The 19,247-nt window shown below is 41.2% G+C and overlaps 1 protein-coding gene across 1 annotated transcript; it reads left to right on the top strand.

Moving 5' to 3' along the window:
* Window positions 1-861: 861 nt before the first annotated feature.
* Window positions 862-9,364, top strand: LOC104526661 (ATP-binding cassette sub-family G member 2; the record flags this gene model as incomplete). The annotated part of the gene is made up of 8 exons (XM_010170195.1): window positions 862-1,112; window positions 3,168-3,250; window positions 4,346-4,435; window positions 5,072-5,196; window positions 6,307-6,461; window positions 7,684-7,773; window positions 8,496-8,593; window positions 9,214-9,364. Coding segments are annotated over 8 exons (1,043 nt in total), but the record flags the coding sequence as incomplete, so codon positions are not given.
* Between the last annotated feature and the right edge of the window lie 9,883 nt (window positions 9,365-19,247).

Raw genomic sequence — 19,247 nt, 5'->3', positions numbered from 1 at the left:
ATATTTATATTTTATCTGGTTTATCTGTTATGAAATTACCGTCCTCCTTCCTCTGAGTAAGGTGGGAAGAGGAGGTAGAGACAGGGGACCAGTGTTCTCCTGATGCTTCCCTGAAGTTGTGGTAAGGCAGAAATTATCCCCAAATTAACAAACCCAATCTCACCTAGGTTGAGCAGCACGCTTTTTCATCCTGTCTGTTGCTACTTATTCACAGCTCACACTCTTTTTTTCACATGAACAAAAAGAGACATGAAATAATGAATACGCTACATGCCCAAACACACAGTTTCTTCATCCAAGAAGCAACCAGCTTTTTACAAAAATACTGATTGTGTTCAGGGTCTGGCTAGTGCTAGAGCTGGCAACACACTTTGTATTTGTCACTGGAAAAAGCACACACTGGGCTACAGTTCAGAAAAAAAAAAGAGGAGCTCCAGCTGAGATTTCTTTATGACAGACTCCAAAGTTTGAGTGAAGTAGACACGTGCAGGATTACCTGGATCTAAACATCTGATCTGTGAAAGAGATCACTTCCAGAAACCTGGGGGGTGGGATAGAATCACTTTTTAATTACAAGTCAGTTTGAAACTTCATCAGCAGACAAGGCTTTCCCAGGTCAGTTTGCTGTGAAGCCACTGCCTGTGGGACAGGTTGCACAGAAAAACACAGAGGTTTGGTCTTATTTATACTGACTCTTTTGAATTGCAGGCTATGAGACTAAATGCAATGAATCACTGGAACTAAATGTGCATATTAATTCTTCTGGTTCGTTAGTAACTCTCCCAAACCCAACAAAACTCTCCTGCCTTAACTCCTAAACAATCTTATAGAAACTGTTGTATTTCTTATTAATCTTTTCAGCAGAGAGCACTGAAGAACCCACTGAATATGGGAAAACCTTGGCTGAACAGTTAGCAGAAAACTATTCCAACTCTTCCTACTACCAAGAAACAAAAGCAATACTAGAGAATATTTCTTTGGGAAACAAAAAGAAAACCAAAGTAGTTTTCCGACAAATCACATCTGCCAATTCCTTCCTTCATCAGCTGAAATGGGTGTCCAAGCGCACATTTAAAAATCTGGTAGGAAACCCTCAAGCTTCCATAGCTCAGGTAATGCAACTTGTATCTATCTTTTTGTGTTATACATTGAATTTATTCCACTTAGATAAAGTCATGGTTTTGACTTTAAAGGGTTTAAAACCCATGGTTTTAAAGGGATGGTTTTGCCTCTTGATACTTTGCAATAAGCATCTGAAAAGAGAATGTTCAAAGTCTGAAGATCTGACTCACTAGAAGGTGTCCTGAATGCTCCCAAACGAGCAGCATAAGGGACTCTTCAGTAATTACTTTTGAGCTACTGATTTGGAAGGCAAGATCTTTTCCAGCAGGTTATTTCTGCTGCTCCTGGCCAGCAGCAAATTTTCTCCCCAGTAGTTTCACACCTTTGCTCAAAAACATTCTTCAGACTTGACTCTTAATTGTCCAGGCTTGGCACTGTGGGGTTTGGCCTCAAATCTTCTCCCCCACCAAGGGAAGTTAACAGATTACACTTGCATTCTTAATTAACCTTCAGCACACAATGAAGTGCTGGCAGTTGGCTCAAGTGTAAAAATATTTTCACATTCTCATAATGTGTGTGTTGTTTGGTCATTTGACTGTTCCTAAAATAATGGTGATGATGTCTTCTGGAGAAGGTCTGATGAAGACCACAATAGAGTCTAACACCTGCCATGGAAGGTGAGCATGTTCTACATGACCAGCCCTGTCAGTGCTGCTTTTTCAGAAGAATCAACACCAAAAGTGTTAATTTCTTCAAAGCTGTACATTGCCTTCAAAAATAAAGAATGCCTGGCTGACTCCTGCAGAATGACTAATCCTCAGGAATCCCCTAATTCACCAGCCAAACTCTGCAGTCCCAGCACCAGCAAAACTCCCACTGCAATTTTTAGCAATTCTAGAGAAGCCAATAGAAAAAGTGATCCCAAGCCAAGGGTATAAATTATCTTCATCGTGGTTTATATAGTGAGCGAACAAACAGCCAGTGTGGAGGGGAATCCCTGAGGTTAAAAGGCTTTTGAGTATGCGTGTGGGTCTGGATGTTGATACTATGGAGATCCTTAATAATTGCTTTGTAAAAGCTTGACCTTGTGACAAGAATTAAGACTCTCCAGGATCTCCTAATACCCCAAGGTTAACGGCCCTCACTTGGTTCTCACAAGCTCTTCTATCTCCCCACCCTCATTAGGGATGGATTTTACAAACATTCTTGGAGAGGTACACGGCTCATTAAGCCTTTTTTTCATTAATCTGCTCCAAATTGGTCTTGATGTGATCCCTGCTTTCCACTGCAGCTGGCTTAGGAGCTGAATTATCCCTGAGGCTTGCTCCTTGCGGCAGGATCTTAGCGATGGGGTACCACGGATCAAGGGGTTTATGGCATTACCATTCATGCATTGCTCAGGCTTAAAAATGACAGAGCTGCCTGATACCATCAGTTTTGCTAAGATTTTTGTCATTTCCATTTAGCATTAAAAAGGTGTGATGTACACACTTCAGTCTTTTAAATTACACCCTTGAGACAGTTGCTGGTAGTATTATTGCTATTTAAATTGTGTTACAGACTGCAAATATCAGAACACCTATCGCATCCCTGCATAGCAATTCAGAAGGGAGTAGACAAGCCTGTGTGCTCCCCTGTACGTGGTGGAACAGCTGCTTGGGCTATCCAAGGGGTCTAGGTCAATACCCAGAAGATCTTTCTTGGAAAGCCAACAACTCTATCAGCCCTGAATTTGTAATAAGACAGACTAAAAGAGTCAATTACACAGTGTACAGATGATACACTGGTGGTGAGACACTGGCCCAGGTTGCCCAGAGAAGCTGTGGCTGCTCCTCCCTGGAAGTGTTCAAGGCCAGGTTGCTTGAGGCTTTGAGCAACCTGGTCTAGTGGAAGGTGTCCCTGCTGATGGCAGGGGGGTTGGAACTGGATGGTCTTTAAAGTCCCTTCCAACCCAAACCAGTCTGTGATTCTGTAATTCTCCTTTCTGAAAATACTTCCTGGCAATCTATACTCACCTGCTACATATTTTTAAAAAAAACTGCTGAAGCTTTGAAAGCAAAAATGAGGATAATGCTTTTCCTCCTCTTTTTTCTTTTTACATCTAGCTGTGTGTTACAGCTTTCCTGGGACTGGTTGTAGGTGCCATTTTCTTTGGACTTAAAGAAGACTCTGCTGGGCTACAGAACAGGTTAGTCAGTTTAGATAATGGATATCCAAAAATTTGATAAAGCTCCCTCATTGTTGTGATAGGATAAAAAACAGCTTGGAAGCTGAGAAGGAATCCACAAGCTCTTTATGAAATACATCTACCTTCACATCAGTAGCTAAGGCCAAGCCTATGTTAGAGACTTCGAAGTGAGGATGTTCTTCTGCCTCTAGAAAGGTCCCTGCAAAACTCAGAGGGGATGCAGTTCTTCCCTGCCTTGCTGTAGCTTGGACAAGCAGTCCAAGTGAAGTGAGTAACGCTGCTTCTGTAGGATGACATTTTTCAGTGCCAGTCTGCTTGCTGAGAATGCTGATGAGCAGACAACTATTAAAAAGGCTTAATTCAGCGTGGCAGCATTTTAAAGGGTTTTTTTTCTGCAAAGATTTCCTCAAGATAAAGAGATTAAAGATTGAAATATACAAACTTGGCTACATAAACCTGGGTAACTAAAGCTTTGATCTTGCAACTGCTGCTATAGACACACTTGAGTTTACCAGCAGTAAGTCAAAAGGTGCATTTAAAGCTAGATTTTAAAATTACTCTGGTCTGTGTATCATTTTGACAGTTCTATGTACACGACCTGACAAATGGGTTTGCAACTAAGAAAGCTCTGGGTTCTCAGTCTTGAAACACTTCATAGCATTTACTTTAAAATAGCCTAGTTTTAAATTGGATATGAAAAGCAAAGCCTTACATTTCAGTGGAAAAGCTGAAAACTTTTCACATTTCTTATTGAGTTCCTCACAGTTTGCATCAGACAAATGCCTCGTGGATTGAGAATTTTTAACGCATCAGGAAATTACATTTAAAAAAAAGAAGGAAAATCAGTTCATTTTCTATCCTTTGGCTGCATCAGAGAACATGCTATCCTTGCATGAGAGTAACAAATACTGCCTGTACCACGTCTGCTTCAGGCTCATGACAGACTCAGACTTGTAGCCAAGCCTTTTCCCGTGGAATTTGGGATGGGAGGTCACGTACTGCCAAGCTCCAGGCACTACAGTTGGATTTAGGTACAGAGAAACGCTCCATTTACATCACATTTTTAATAACAGCTTGCTGTTTGGCTTTTTACAGAGTGGGTGCAATGTTCTTTCTGACCACCAACCAGTGTTTCAGCAGCATCTCAGCTATTGAACTCTTTGTTGTGGAAAAAAAGATATTCACGTAAGTAAAACATACAAAAAGCTTATCAGGGACCACTGGTAGGGAGTTTGTTTGCCCTGCTGTAGCTGATTGTCATTTAAATACACCTAGTGCAGAGTTTTCAAATTATTTCACTGTTAGTGCTCATTGAAAATGCTCTCACTCACTCTCTAGTGAGTTGTCTGCTAATCTCCAAAGTGGTACCTATGATTGCAAATAGCTCAGAGTTTAAAATGATTAATATATGTAGGAAAAAAACAAACCAAACAAAACAAATCCCTGAATACTCAATGTAGGTATTAATAAGTTTGTGGCTTGCTAGTGAGGACATTAAATACTATCTAACTGGATTCTTTAAAGCTATGCAGAGTGTACCATACAGAAAAGGAAAAATATTTAAGCTTTACCTCTCTGATTTGATGCCACAACATATATTCACTAAAAACCACGTGCACAAGGATCTATATTCATTTCCCTATGGAAATGCCACTATTACTCTAATGGGTGTTTGACTGGACATTTGCATTACAGCCTAACCATGAAAGAACTCTTTATTTCCAGTTTGAGCTAGAATTCATTTGTCTCCAGGTGAAAATAAACTTACTGTTTTTTTAGTGATTAGATTTGTCACACACTGTATATATCTTTGTCTTTCAGACATGAATATATCAGTGGGTACTACAGAACATCTGCCTATTTCATCTCAAAGCTAATGGCTGATTTAATACCCATGAGGACTATACCAAGCATCATCTTCACCTGTATAATTTACTTCATGTTAGGCAAGTATGGTCTCCTACAGTCTCATTACACCCCCTTCAAAAATCAAGGAGACACTTGTATTTTATATACATGCATGTATACATGTATATTTAGATAGGCTAAAGCCCTAGGTAGGCACAGCAGTGGTTACTGGGCTTACTTTTAGCACACCACACAAAAGACACACCTTCAAAGATTTAAGCATTCCTGTCAGAATCTGTGACATGTCTCATCTCCACCATCCCTAGGAGGAATCATGCCATAAGCACTGCTACATAGCTTTGATTTATTACTTTTCATTTATGGCCATCTTAGCTCAGAGTAACTTTTACAAGATCCTTTTTCCATCCTTGCAAGAAACACCTATCAAAGAAGAAGTTTTGTTTTAAGAACTTTATATTGTGTGAATTAATATCAGCTTGTTCATTTTGGGCAAAATGCCTTCTGGTTACTAAGCAGATTTTGAAAATTGCTGGCACAAACTTTTATAAGCCTAGAACACCTTCAAACATCATCCTCAAAACATGTCCCAAAGAGATCATTTTCCTAGGGTGAGGTTTCAGATCATGACACCCTTTTGGCATATCCCAAAAGCTCAAAAGTGCAAGCAAAATTTTAAAATAATCCCAGTTTAATTGGGTCTGAGTTTTTTTTCCCCCTAAGGAATAGGAAACAAGGCTGCATCAGCAAGGGGCTCTCAGACCGTGACCCTGGAGTGAGATAGACCCTGCTACCAAATCTACAGCCACCCAAAGGCCAGTAGGTCCATTAGGAGAGCTCTCTGCTGGGAACAAGTGAAATGCTGTACGACTTCTGGTCACGGAAGCACACTAGACGTGTCTCCTTTGACAGACAACTTGAAGCCACGGTGAAGCCTTCACCTTGGACTGTGTGGAGTGCAGTACCACCACTTCTACCCATTCTGCTATCTGCAGGGTCACTGCAGTTACAGGCACACTACTTATTCATCCTGTCACAAACCCCACTGCAGTCTTGAGTCCCAGTCCCAGCTTGCACTGTCAGAATGTGTTCTGTAGGCAGAAGACACCACCTAAGTCAGGGTAGCATTCAGGTTATGGTAAAGCTTTTGGCAGGATCATGCTGAAACCCTTCTTGTTCTGATTTTTAAGGTTTGAAACCAACTGTAGAAGCCTTCTTTACAATGATGTTTACCCTTACGATGGTGTCCTACACAGCCACTTCTATGGCACTGGCCATTGCAGCAGGACAGAGCGTGGTCGCTGTAGCAAACCTGCTCATGACGATCGCGTTTGTTTTTATGATTGTGAGTAGCATTATTCAGTTTTCTAGACTGTATCTTGAAATCCTAGAAATGTTGAAATCTAGAAATCCTATCAGCACAGAGTTCAGCTGAATTCTGAAAAAAAAAACCCCAAAACCCTGTGGGGTCGAGTATGTCAAATATCCTGATTTGTCTGATCTGAATATTCTGATACTGTGGGGATTTGTCCTTTTAACTAACAAGGACCAGGGGGTGGGGGGCTGGGTGTGAGAGGGAAGGACAGTGGTTCCTCTGCCCTCTTCTCTGTGGCTCCAGCAGCCACCATACTGCATTAGTTTGCTCTCCTTTAGCTTTGCCAAAGACAAATTTGGCTGGCTGAGGACACGACCCCCCCAGCCTCCTGCTTTCTGAGATCATGACTGTAGTTGCTCTCATAGAATCATAGTCTGGTCTGGGTTGGAAAGGACCTTAAAGACCACCCATTCCCACCCCCCCTCCCATCAGCAGGGACACCTTCCACTAGACCAGGTTGCTCAAAGCCTCATCCAGCCTGGCCTTCAACACTTCTAGGGAGGAGCAGCCACAGCTTCTCTGGCCAACCTGGGCCAGTGTCTGACCACCCTCATAGCAAAGAATTTCTTCCTCATATCTCATCTCATTCTCCCCTCTTCCAGTTTAAAGCCATCACCCCTTGTTCTGTCACTCCCTGCCCTTGTGAAAAGTCCCTCCCCAGCCTTCCTGGAGCCCCTTCAGATACTGGAAGGCTGCTAGAAGGTCTCCCCAGAGCCAACCATCGAGCACGTTAGGATGGGACAACACACTAACAGCTGCAGTTAGAAGACAGGCACCATAAACAATGAGGCAGTGCTGAACCAACAGCCAAAAACCCACATGGCCTCAAACTCAGGGCACACAAGCAAAACCAAGTGCACACCTCCAGCAGCTCCACACAACCAAGTTACAGCAGACAGCTCACGTGGGACCCACAGACAAGACACATCAGTGTTTAATGCATGGGTGAAAGCATTCCCTGTTGCTCATGGACCATGTGGGGTTATGGCCCAAAGCTGGGTAACAGAAATTATTCCTTCCCTCTCCCCTGTTCCTCTACTGGAAGAGTTTCTTCCTCTAGAAATGCCTTCCCACTTGCTTTTAATCTGAAGAAGCAGAGTCAAGAGCTGGAGAAGAACACAAGTTATCACCATATAATTAGTAATGTTGTTGTTGTTGTTGTTGGGGTTTTTTTTGTAATTCTTGCTTCTAGATTTTCTCTGGGTTGCTGGTCAATCTCACAAGCATCATGTCCTGGCTCTCCTGGCTCAAATACTTTAGCATCCCTCGATATGGAATGACAGTAAGTGCTGTATTTTCCCGTGCACAGACTTGGAAAAGATTTGCTAGAAAGGAATGTCTTTACTCATGATAAAGAAAACTCCAGCCTTTGTAGGCTAATGAGTAAAAGGTAAGCTAATTAAATACAGTAACCTCAGAATGTAGAGCAGTCTCTCAAAATGAGAAAGGCTTCTCATCAACCAACACCCACTGCTGCTCAAAAGAGCTCATTTCTGTAACGTGGAAACACTCCATATAAAAGAGACACCAAACAACTACATCCACTGGAATGTAGCTGGACAGAAATAATACCAAGTAAAGAACAATATTATCCCTAAAAACCAATTCTTTGCTTCTCCATCAATCAAAAAACCTCATCAAGCTAAAACTTCTCTCCTAATTTCTGATAATTTAAGCCAGGGTGATGTTTTGCAGAGAAATTTGGGGTTTAATATGCCCGTGCAGAAACAGTCTAGCCTAGGGGAGGTGTTAAAGCCTGGTGATGCACGTGCATTACAGGGTATGGACTGCATACATTCCTCTCCTGAAAGGCAAAAAAATATGCTGCTTGGTTAAAAAAATGGGGATTTGGCCAACAGAATAAATAGTGATACCATCACATTGTTAGAATAAATTTAAACAGAATTATATGTCAGCTTGTTAATGAATTATATGTCATCCTGTTAATGTAATCGTTCTTTTACCTACTGATTTCCATTGTCATTGTTTCTTTTGCTTTAAAAGGCTTTACAAATCAATGAATTGACTGGCCTGAACTTTTGCAGCAGCACTAACACCACCAATTTAATCAGCAACTATAACTATCAACAGATAAGCCAGCCGTAAGTATATTGGTACATGAAAATAAATCCCACCACCAGCACCTTACAAAGTCCCAGAGCATTAGTTTGTGAGATACTCACTGATGACCAGCAGAATCTGTGTGTTTTTATAGAGAAAATGAAGTTTTGGCTGGGTTTTTGCATTCTGTCTGCAGAGAACATTGTGCTTATTGTCATATTTGACATGCCCCCTCCCTGGAAGTGTTCAAGGCCAGGTTGGATGAGGCTTTGAGCAACCTGGTCTAGTGGAAGGTGTCCCTGCTGATGGCAGGGGGGTTGGAACTGGATGAGCTTTAAGGTCCCTTCCAATCCTAACCATTCTATGATTCTGTATTTATAAAACTAGAAATATCTGGCATTATGCTCCTCACTTTTCTCTAACCTGTGTTTACTGAAGCGCATACACACGCACTACAATCCTACAGCCTCACAAAATCCCTTTCAGCTTCCTACAAGAAACTGATTGTAGCTACAAGAAAACAGAGAATAAAACAGTCACATACAGCTGGTGTTTGTTTGCCTGGCTTCCTATAGACATGAAATCACACTACAACTTCTAAGGATCTTCCTAGATACTTCAAACTGCCTAAGTTTATAAATGTGTGTGTATTTCTCTGTAGGTGGTGTACCGGAGATGAGTATCTGAAAAATCAAGGCATTGATGCGAGTAGCTGGGGTCTGTGGCAGAACCACCTGGCTCTTGCCTGCATGACAATAATATTCCTTATCATTGCCTACCTCAAACTGCACTTCATGAAGAAATTCTCTTAAAACCAGAATGAAAAACACAATTCCCACTGTTCAGTAGTTTGATAAACTGACTGGGCAACTGACTTGATTCTTTTTTTTTTTTTTAAGAGATTTTCCTTTGTACTTTTATGATTACACGAGTCAACAACATCAATGTCATCCTTGTACATTAAATTCTTAGTACTAATGTCTTTGCTGAAACATCTAGCACGCCTCAGTTCTCCTTGTGATAATAAATATACAGCTATTAATTTCTTCAAGAGACTATTCAGTCTTTCCACATGTTCTAGACATGAATTTGTTAAACAATGAAACTAAGATTTAATGGCTTAACCTGAAACACAAATAATGGTTCCATACTTTAATTAGCACCTACATTCACTGGCAAGTAATCCAGTCCAAAGTGATGCTCATCAGGACGCCAACGCAGTCGCAACAGCTGATGTGGTCACAGTCTATGGGGAAAGTGACAAAACCCACCTCTCCATCCCAGTGTAGGTCTCACACCCTTTACTCTTTGGGAATCATTAGTGCTCTAGAGCGTACTTGATAGACGCCATCAACTTTCCTTACCAAGCTTGAGTGGTAGAAACACTATTTTTTAAATAAAGGTGACTTGTGTGCTTTCTTACTCTGCGAGTCTGCATAATCCTCGTACTGAAGTTTGCCATTTCTCTGCCTAACTGCAAATCATCTTCACTGCCCCGTTACTGCTGCTATCGTGAGCTCTTGGTCTTTTTTGTGGTGAGCAATTTTAAGTGTACAGCTAATCAGGATGGTACCACATTTATAAGAGTCTGTAGGTCGCAATATCCCTTTCCTGGCAGCCCAGCTTTCCCCCTGCAATGGTAATTCATCTCCTTCCACTTAGTACAGATGCAGCAGCACTTCCAACAAGGATCCCTCGCCCTTATCACATTATTATATTATGCAATAACATCTGCTGTGGTTTCAAGACCTGTTGCTTCATTTTGGCTGTGGTCTACAGACTCCTCACCAGCCATCCCTCCTCCTCTGGAGTTTATTTAGGAGGCGCACGTGTCGTACTGCAACACTATGGGGGAACACTTGCCTAGAGGGGGAACCTCACCAGCGTACCTGCTGCCTCCCACGAAAAATCCACACACACAGCTTATCCTCTGTCTCGTAGCTGACTCGGTTTTCTCCTTGCATGCAGCCTGTGTGTGACTGTAAAATCACATCAGGGCCCCCCAGACGAGGTTTTGCCATGGGAGATGAGGGAGAAGGGGATGAGGTGACACAAGGCGAGGTGAGGTGAGGTGGAAAGGCAGGTGCAGAAGGCAGGGTGTGTCAGTGGGTGCTGGCTACCAGGGTGAAGGGCTGCTGGAGTGGACAGGCCAGCTCTGGGTCCTGCAGAGCCAGCCAGCAGGTCACTATCTCCAACCATAAACCTCACACTGCCAAGTCCACCACTAAACCATGTCCCCAAGCACCACAGGCTTTTAAATACCTCCAGGGATGGGGACTCCACCGCTTTCCTGGGCAGCCTGTTCCAGAGTTTGACAACCCTTTTGGTGAAGAACATTTTCCAAATATCCAATCTAAACCTCCACCTCTCTCCACCCTCCTTTCAGGGAGCTGGACAGAACCAGAAGGTCTCCCCTCAGCCTTCTTTTCTCCAGGCTCAACAACCCCAGTTCCCTCAGCTGTGAACTCATCACACTTGTGCTCCAGACACTTCACCAGCTTTGTTGCTTTTCTCTGGACACACACACCTGTTGCATGGGGTTGTTGTGACCCAAGAGCAGGACCTGGCACTTGGCCTTGTTAAACCTCATACAATCAGCCTCAGCCCATCGATCCAGCCTGTCCAGATCCCTCTGCAGAGCCTCTCTACCCTCTAACAGATCAACACTCCCACCCAGCTTGGTGTCATCTCCAAACTGACTGAGGGTGCACTCTGTCCCCTCGTCCAGATGATTGATAAAGATGTTAAACACAACTGGCACCAGTACTGAGCCCTGGGGAACACCACTTGTGATCGGCCACCAACAGGATTTAACTCCATTCACCACCATTCTTTGGGCTCAGCCATCCAGCCAGTTTTTCACCCAGTAAACAGTACACCTGTCCAAGCCATGAGCAGCCAGTTTCTCCAGGAGAATGCTGTGGGAAATGGTGTCAAATGCTTTACTAAAGTCCAGGTAAACAACAGCTACAGCCTTTCCCTCATCCACTAAGCAGGTCACCTTGTCATAGAAGGAGACCACGTTAGTCAAGCAGGACCTGCCTTTCATAAACCCAGGCCTGATCACCTGGTTGTTCTGTACATACCCTGTGATGGCACTCAAGATGATCTGCTCCATAACTTTCCTCAGCACTGAAGTCAGACTGACAGGCCTGTAGTTCCCCAGATCCTCCTTCCAGTCCTTCTTGTAGAGGGGCATCACATTTGCCAACCTTCAGTCCACTGGGACCTCCCTGGGCAGCCAGGACTGCTGAAAAATGATGGAAAGTAGCTTGGTGAGCAGTTCTACCAGCTCCCTCACTACCCTTGGGTAGATCCCATCCAGCCCCATTAGAGAAGGTGTCTTTGGAGGAAAAAAAGCCATCAGCCCAGATTTAAAACTGTAGAACTCTACAGTCAAGGTAGTTGTAGCTGGTCCTTAACATTTCAACACTTAAAGAGTTTTAAATGTGATCACACAAGCTGTGTTCCAATCTGAAAAGAAAATAAATTTAGTATATGACAGCAGCTTCCGAGAAAGGAAATAATCAAATTAAGTTAAACCACTCAGGTTTTGAACAGACTTAGACACAGTATTGCACAGACAGTATTTACCAAGAAACTCTTCAACTTTTCTTGCTTTTAGCAGCAATTTTTAGAAGCAATCTTGCCCATTTTAGCAGTTGGACAGCTATAAGAATGTATTTACCTGAAACAAGTGTTTCTTCCTGCACTGTCCCACACTTAACTCTGTATTTCAGTTAACATTCTGCCTGTGTGATTTCATTTCCATCAAAGTGGCCCATTTGTCCAGAGCAAATCCCAGAAGAATTGCCCAGGAAGAAATGAATTTGTCTCAACGAAAGGACAGACTCTGCTACTCCTAAGCGCATCGCTTCTTAGCTTATTTGCTCCCAGGGGTTTTAATGAGAATGCCCTCACACGAATGAACTGACAGCAGCACAATCCAGCTGTCAAACTGTTAGCTGAGCTCTGCAACTCCATAATGAGATTTATAAAATTCTATACCTTAGTTGCACGAGCAGAAATTACTGTAGTAGTCATGTCAGACTTCACTGTCACACTATAGGCTTTGAATTAAGATTATATTTTTCTCTTTTTATCCAGCACTCTACTTTCCATATATATCTGGATCAGAAGAAGATGGGACTCATAAAGTGCTTCAATTTGATCACTTGTGGCAGAGTATTTTCTTGTACTTTGGAAAAATCCAAATCAATGGGGGGAATTAATGCCAACCTGTCCTCATTCCAGATTAAAGTCAGAACAGCAGGCCCAGTACGGGAAAGAGCTGAGAATTTTCCTTTCTTTCTTCATTTCGATGGAGAGGCACAGAAATCAAGCTGAGAGAAAGGCAAAGTGGTTCTCCCCTTTGGTTTGGACACTGACTAGTACAATTAGATTGCTTGCACGAGCCAGGAGATACATCATCTGTATAACTACTATAACATGTACCTTTATGAACAAGGAAAGCAGGAAAAAAAAATTAGAAGTGATTAGTAGGAGAAGGTAAATGAGGCCAGAATCCCTGAGGTTAAAAGGCTTTGAGTATGTGTGTGGGTCTGGATGTTGATACTATGGAGATCCTTAATAATTGCTTTGTAAAAGCTTGACCTTGTGACAAGAATTAAGACTCTCCAGGATCTCCTAATACCCCAAGGTTAACGGCCCTCACTTGGTTCTCACAAGCTCTTCTATCTCCCCACCCTCATTAGGGATGGATTTTACAAACATTCTTGGAGAGGTACACGGCTCATTAAGCCTTTTTTTCATTAATCTGCTCCAAATTGGTCTTGATGTGATCCCTGCTTTCCACTGCAGCTGGCTTAGGAGCTGAATTATCCCTGAGGCTTGCTCCTTGCGGCAGGATCTTAGCGATGGGGTACCACGGATCAAGGGGTTTATGGCATTACCATTCATGCATTGCTCAGGCTTAAAAATGACAGAGCTGCCTGATACCATTGTTTCCCTGTGATTTTTGTCATCTGAACTTAAACAACTGTGATTTTTACAGAATTTAATCATTCTATCACTAATTCAATTGAAAGTGTGTTTTTGTGTATGAAAATTCCTGTTTCAGTTTGCTGACATTTAACACTAAGTGGTTTAATCTGGACTCTAGGAAACTTTAAAAGAGTTGCTTCGATTTTATGTGAAATTATTCAGTCTGGTTGAAGATTTTACTTTTAAATCCTCTATCTGAACTACTTTAAAATAATTTTTTAAAAAATCACAAGCTGAAAGTTGTTACTTTCTAAAGAGGCACCAATAATTTGTTTGATTATTCTATGATTCTATAAATTCTGTTACCAGCAAGCACCTAAAGTTAGTCCTATGTAACAGGCAAGGACAGATATTAAACTCACTAGATACAGTCAATACTTCCAAGCATGCTGTTCCAGTGCTGCTTGGGAAGCAACTTCCCCCTTTTTGACTCATTTTACAACAAGGAATTAATTGAAGTCCAGTTTTCAAAGTATAAATAAAGATAGGAAAAATATACAATTCCAACTGGAATTGCCAGAAATCTCTAGTCCAAGGAAAACTTGTGATCCTGCTGCTGTTTTAGCAGCACTGACACTTAAGCACCAGTTTGTTTGTAACAGTCCTTTGACTCAGGCTGGGATCAGCTGAATCTGTGTGTTCATAGAATCACAGAATGGTTTGGGTTGGAAGGGACCTTAAAGATCATCCAGTTCCAACCCCCCTGCCAGCAGCAGGGACACCTTCCACTAGACCACGTTGCTCAAAGCCTCATCCAACCTGGCCTTCAACACTTCCAGGGAGGGGGCATCCACAACTTCCTTGGGCAACCTGTTCCAGTGTCTGACCACCCTCATGGTGAAGAACTTCTTCCTAATATCTAATCTAAACCTCCCCTCTTTCAGTTTAAACCCATTTCCCCTTGTCTTGTCATTAACTGCCCTTATGAAAAGTCCTTCCCCAGCTTTCTTGTAGGCCCTTGTGTTAACACATCAAGGTGAGGTGACACATGTAAGAGAGGGACAACTCTTCTGAATGTCAGTACCACCAGAACCATTAAGCTGTCCCTCTGCCTTTCTTTACCTATTTTTCATGATCAGTGCTTAAAACCTGGAAGCACCTTTATAGCACAGGAGGTACACAGACTTATTCTGAAATCAGAGATTTTCTAATGCACTCCTACACTCTTGAAAACAAGTCAGAACCCCAACTGCTATTTTTGTTCAGATTTCACAAAGGGAAAAAAAGTTTCTGACAGCTTTTTTGCATTTCTCCATTGTAGAAGACTGGTTTGTTTTGCAAACTATTTGTTTTCTTTTGAAATATAATGTTCTATCTTTTCTGGAAGACACAGAGCATGAACTAAACTCTTACTGAAGGGGTATACAGCAGTAATGTTCTCTTCTATTTAGCATACTTTAGTAAATAATACTTCATCATTTGTTCAATTTGTTCACTAGCAATTAAAAACCAATTTCTCTTCCACCCATCCATGGCACCTTTCAGGGCAAAACAGGGCATAATCTGAGTTACCACTAAAAAAAATCATTTTTAGCAAAACAGAAGGACAACTGTGCTTCTGAATCAATCCAGTTTGTGTGCAGAAAGGGTAGAATGGTTTGTGAGCATCAGAATTTCAGCAATTCAGTTCACAAAAAAGAGCCTGACGTGACTTAAGCGTCTCTGAAATGTGAGGCTCTGCCTTCCCTCTTGAAAGCAGTGCTGCTTATGCATCTCCCTGCCACTAGTTACCTGTGGTTCCCAAAGGGCTCATCACTGTCCTGGGGATCCCAGCAGGGCCAGAGATGCTGGATGGAGAAGGATCAGGAACACAAACAGCATAAACCTTCTCCTGAATGAGTGCTTGTGGAAGGGACTCTGGAGAAGGACTCTTCCACCTCCAACTGCTATCCTCTTCTCTCACGCTGCACGTTCTGTATAAGCAGGGAATGAAAAAAGCCCCATTAGTGCCTAAATATACAACTATTTATCATAACAATAACTTTTTTCCCCTTTCTCAGTTATTTTTTTTTGTTTAGATTCACTGGATAAGAGCATTTGAATACACAAGGCATCCAAGTGATGCCCATGGGATATGGAAGAATTCTGTGGCTCTCATTCCAAACCTGCACCACAAATTGCACTTGCTGATGAAATTTTCAAAAGTCAGCAACACTATAGCATACAGACAGTATTAAATGGAAAAGGTTCCCACTTTGCACTCTCCATGACTTTTATAGTGCACTCACAAAAGGTTTAATATATTTAATAAACTGAGTATGAGTGTATTTCATGTAAAGATTGAGATGGATTTATATTCAGCATTCAATTTTCATTAATATGCTATACTTTTGACCTGGTGAGACAGCTGCCCAGACAGAACTATGAGGCTTATAAGCGAGCCAGGGATTTCCAAGGACCATTCAACTCTCCAGATGCTGTAGAATTCCCTGAAGGAAAGGGAAAAAATGAAAGGGAATAAAGAAAAAGAGTAGAGAAGTTAACTTACACAGCAACTGTGAAATAATAAAGGGACAGAGTTACCAGCAGTTGGAGCTGCCACCTGAAACAGCAGAAAAGAGGCCTGTGCATTTGTACAAATTTAAAGAAAGTGTTAAAAAAAGTAGTGTTTGGGCAATGAAGTGGTAGGATCAGTCCAGTTCTCTCTCTTCATTTACACCCCATACTCTCTTTTAACATCACTAAGGTAATCTGGAAAGTGTTAAAAAAAGTAGTGTTTGGGCAATTAAGTGGTAGGATCAGTCCAGTTCTCTCTTCATTTACACCTTGTACTCCCTTTTAACATCATTAGGTAATCTAGAATAAGGTGTGAGATAGAAGTAACACACATAAATAAAATGTAGGACTCTTACGGTTCTGTTCTAAACAAACCAAGTGCATGGCACAATGTTTGCTTTATAGATTACATGAAATGTTTATTAGGAAGTAAAGTGCTCAGTTTTACAGATCAATACATTCTTGATCATTGTAGAAGGCTTGCATAATTAACAGCTTCCTAATAAGACCAAACACTGTACATTACTATGCAAAAAAACCTTACCTTTGTAATAAGTGATGAACAACATTAGCATCTAGAGTTGAAAAATGAAATAATAAAGTGTTTATTATTAACATTTGTCAAGTGGCCAGACAGGGGCTGCAAGGCCCTTTGGCAACACACACGGGTACCCCATGAAAACTTACTGCACTTCAAGATGAAGTTTGTTATGAAGTAACGACACGTTACAGAAATACACCTCAACAAATACAGCCAGGAATGCAAAACATTTTCATAATAAACAAACAATACCAATAAAAGATGAACTGAGTGACTGAATTTACATTTTGAAAGATACATTTTTACAAAAAAAAACCTATTGAAAAACATATATTTTGGATGAGGCTTTGAGCAACCTGGTCTAGTGGAAGGTGTCCCTGCTGATGGCAGGGGGGTTGGAACTGGATGAGCTTTAAGGTCCCTTCCAATCCGAACCATTCTATGATTCTATGATACTGATAAGTTTATTTTTTGCTTTTTTTCCCCCTCCAGGGAAGCTCTGTCTCACCAACAGACAACCACTAGATTGCTTCTGCACACTCTCCAGTCCCTGCTGAGATAAATCTCAGCACGTCACACAACGGGCACAAACCTTATCACAAAATATTCTTAGTAAGGTTTCAGCTGATGGTTGGACAACTCAAGTTGGGTCATTTGGTCAAAGTAATTCATTTTAAGTACATTATTATTTAAATACTATCTCAGCATTTAGGTAATCCTTGACCCTAGAAACCCAACACCAATTACACGTTACACACGTGTAATTAGTTTACATGCCTCCAAGTTTATGCTGTAAATCATGTCACATACCAACACACTACACATTTTGGATATGAATATAAAGACAAGGTTATTTAAATACAAGGTATATTTAAAGACAAGGTATATTTAAGTTGCTTTGTATTGTATTTTCTATTTTCCTTGCACACCAGCTGCTGTGCAGTTAGTGGGTTTTTGGTTTGTTTGTTTGTTTATAAGAAATGCCAGTTCAACACCAAAAAGCTTTCTTCAGGAATGTTTCTCAGGGCCAAAACCTTTCCATGAAGGCAAGGCAGAGCTTAGTCTGAGTGCCTCTCATTTCACACAAATGCCCTAACCATTGTGCTGTGCGCTGTTTGGGGAAGTTGACAGGGTCTCCTGTGAAAAAGTATGAGTTTCTTCCTGTAGTACAGGAGACAAAATAACTCACAGAAGGAAAAAATACTTCACAAGATCAGAACCTGTTTTTCCCACGTCGTTTTGTTCTGAAGCCAAAGCTACTAAGAAATTGCAACCTCCGCACTGAACTTCCTCCTGCTCCACCTTACATCATTAATGAAGTTTTTGTGCACATGGTTTCTCATAAACTTACAAATAGGGAAAGGCATGAAGTCTATTTAGTTTTAGCAAGCTCTTTGGTTACAGGGAAGGCATTTTTTAAGGCCAGGCTGGATGAGGCTTTGAGCAACCTGGTCTAGTGGAAAGTGTCCCTGCTGATGGCAGGGAACTGGATAAGCTTTAAGGTCCCTTCCAACCCAAACCATTCTGTGATTCTATGATTTTGAGTCATTGTACATCCACACAATGCAGTTGTAAGAACATATGCAAGGTGTAAGCTTTGCCTAAGCAGTCCTACCACATAAACTGAGCTGCTAACCTCTGTCAACAACAGCTTCTTGAAGAAAAAGCACCAAAATAACATATACATGCCACTTATCATTTGTTAAATAGGCATTTTTTCCTCTATATACCCTACTAATAGCTAAGATGTGTTTGATTATGTAGCTTTCCATTTTCCTTTATGCAACTCTAAGACTTTAAATACAAGACAACTGCCACCTTCAGGAAAAAAGCACAATTGACAACCTCCCTCCTAAATCAGCATTCCACATATGGAAACATACTGCTGGGCAAACTACAAACACTACACCTCAGTGCTTGCTGTAGGAAACCAATGTCATTTCAGTGCTGCATTCCCTTGCAAAAACAAAGCTTCTATGCCACAGAAAGCAGAGGGAAAAAAATACTAAAAATCAGTGATTCTACAACAAACACTTTTCCAAAGGAATTGTGTGTTGTACTTCAACAGAAAAGCATATGTAGAAATACACCTACTCATTTTACAAGCAGTTCTGTTAAATGTCACTACAGATGACATAGTCCAGACATCATGAGAACTTCAGATAGAGCACACAAGACTGGATTTTCCCCAAATGTCAGCAACTTCTCTGTCCCCTCCCCTGTCACACTCAAGGAACAGTTAAAGTGTTTTTCAATTTTGTGTGCTTTGAAATAACACATTTTCTGCAAAGTAACCATATTTACCTAAGAAACTGTGGAATGTTTATCCCAGGAACACTCAGATGATCAAAACACAGCATTAAAAAATAGGCACTTTGCAACAAAGCTGGAAATGATAACCATAGTTGAGTGGGAAGAGGCAGTTCTTAAATATAAATGCTAATGAAATGCAAAAATACAGAATGTGTACAGTTTCTGCTATGGAATAATGTGAATTACAGTTGTACAAACTAAGTGCACTTTCTTCTGTTTAAAGAAATATAGTATTTTGTAAAAACAGGAAAAATGAACATTAAGTTAATGAAAATGTTAGTACACCAAGAGTAACTCAGAAAAATAGGTAGAAACTCAAAGTAAAAAAAAAAAAGTACTGT

This window comes from Antrostomus carolinensis, unplaced genomic scaffold, assembly GCF_000700745.2.
Source record: "Antrostomus carolinensis isolate BGI_N321 unplaced genomic scaffold, ASM70074v2 scaffold15400, whole genome shotgun sequence".
NCBI classification, from domain to species: domain Eukaryota; kingdom Metazoa; phylum Chordata; class Aves; order Caprimulgiformes; family Caprimulgidae; genus Antrostomus; species Antrostomus carolinensis.
This window is presented reverse-complemented; position numbering and strand designations above follow the sequence as displayed.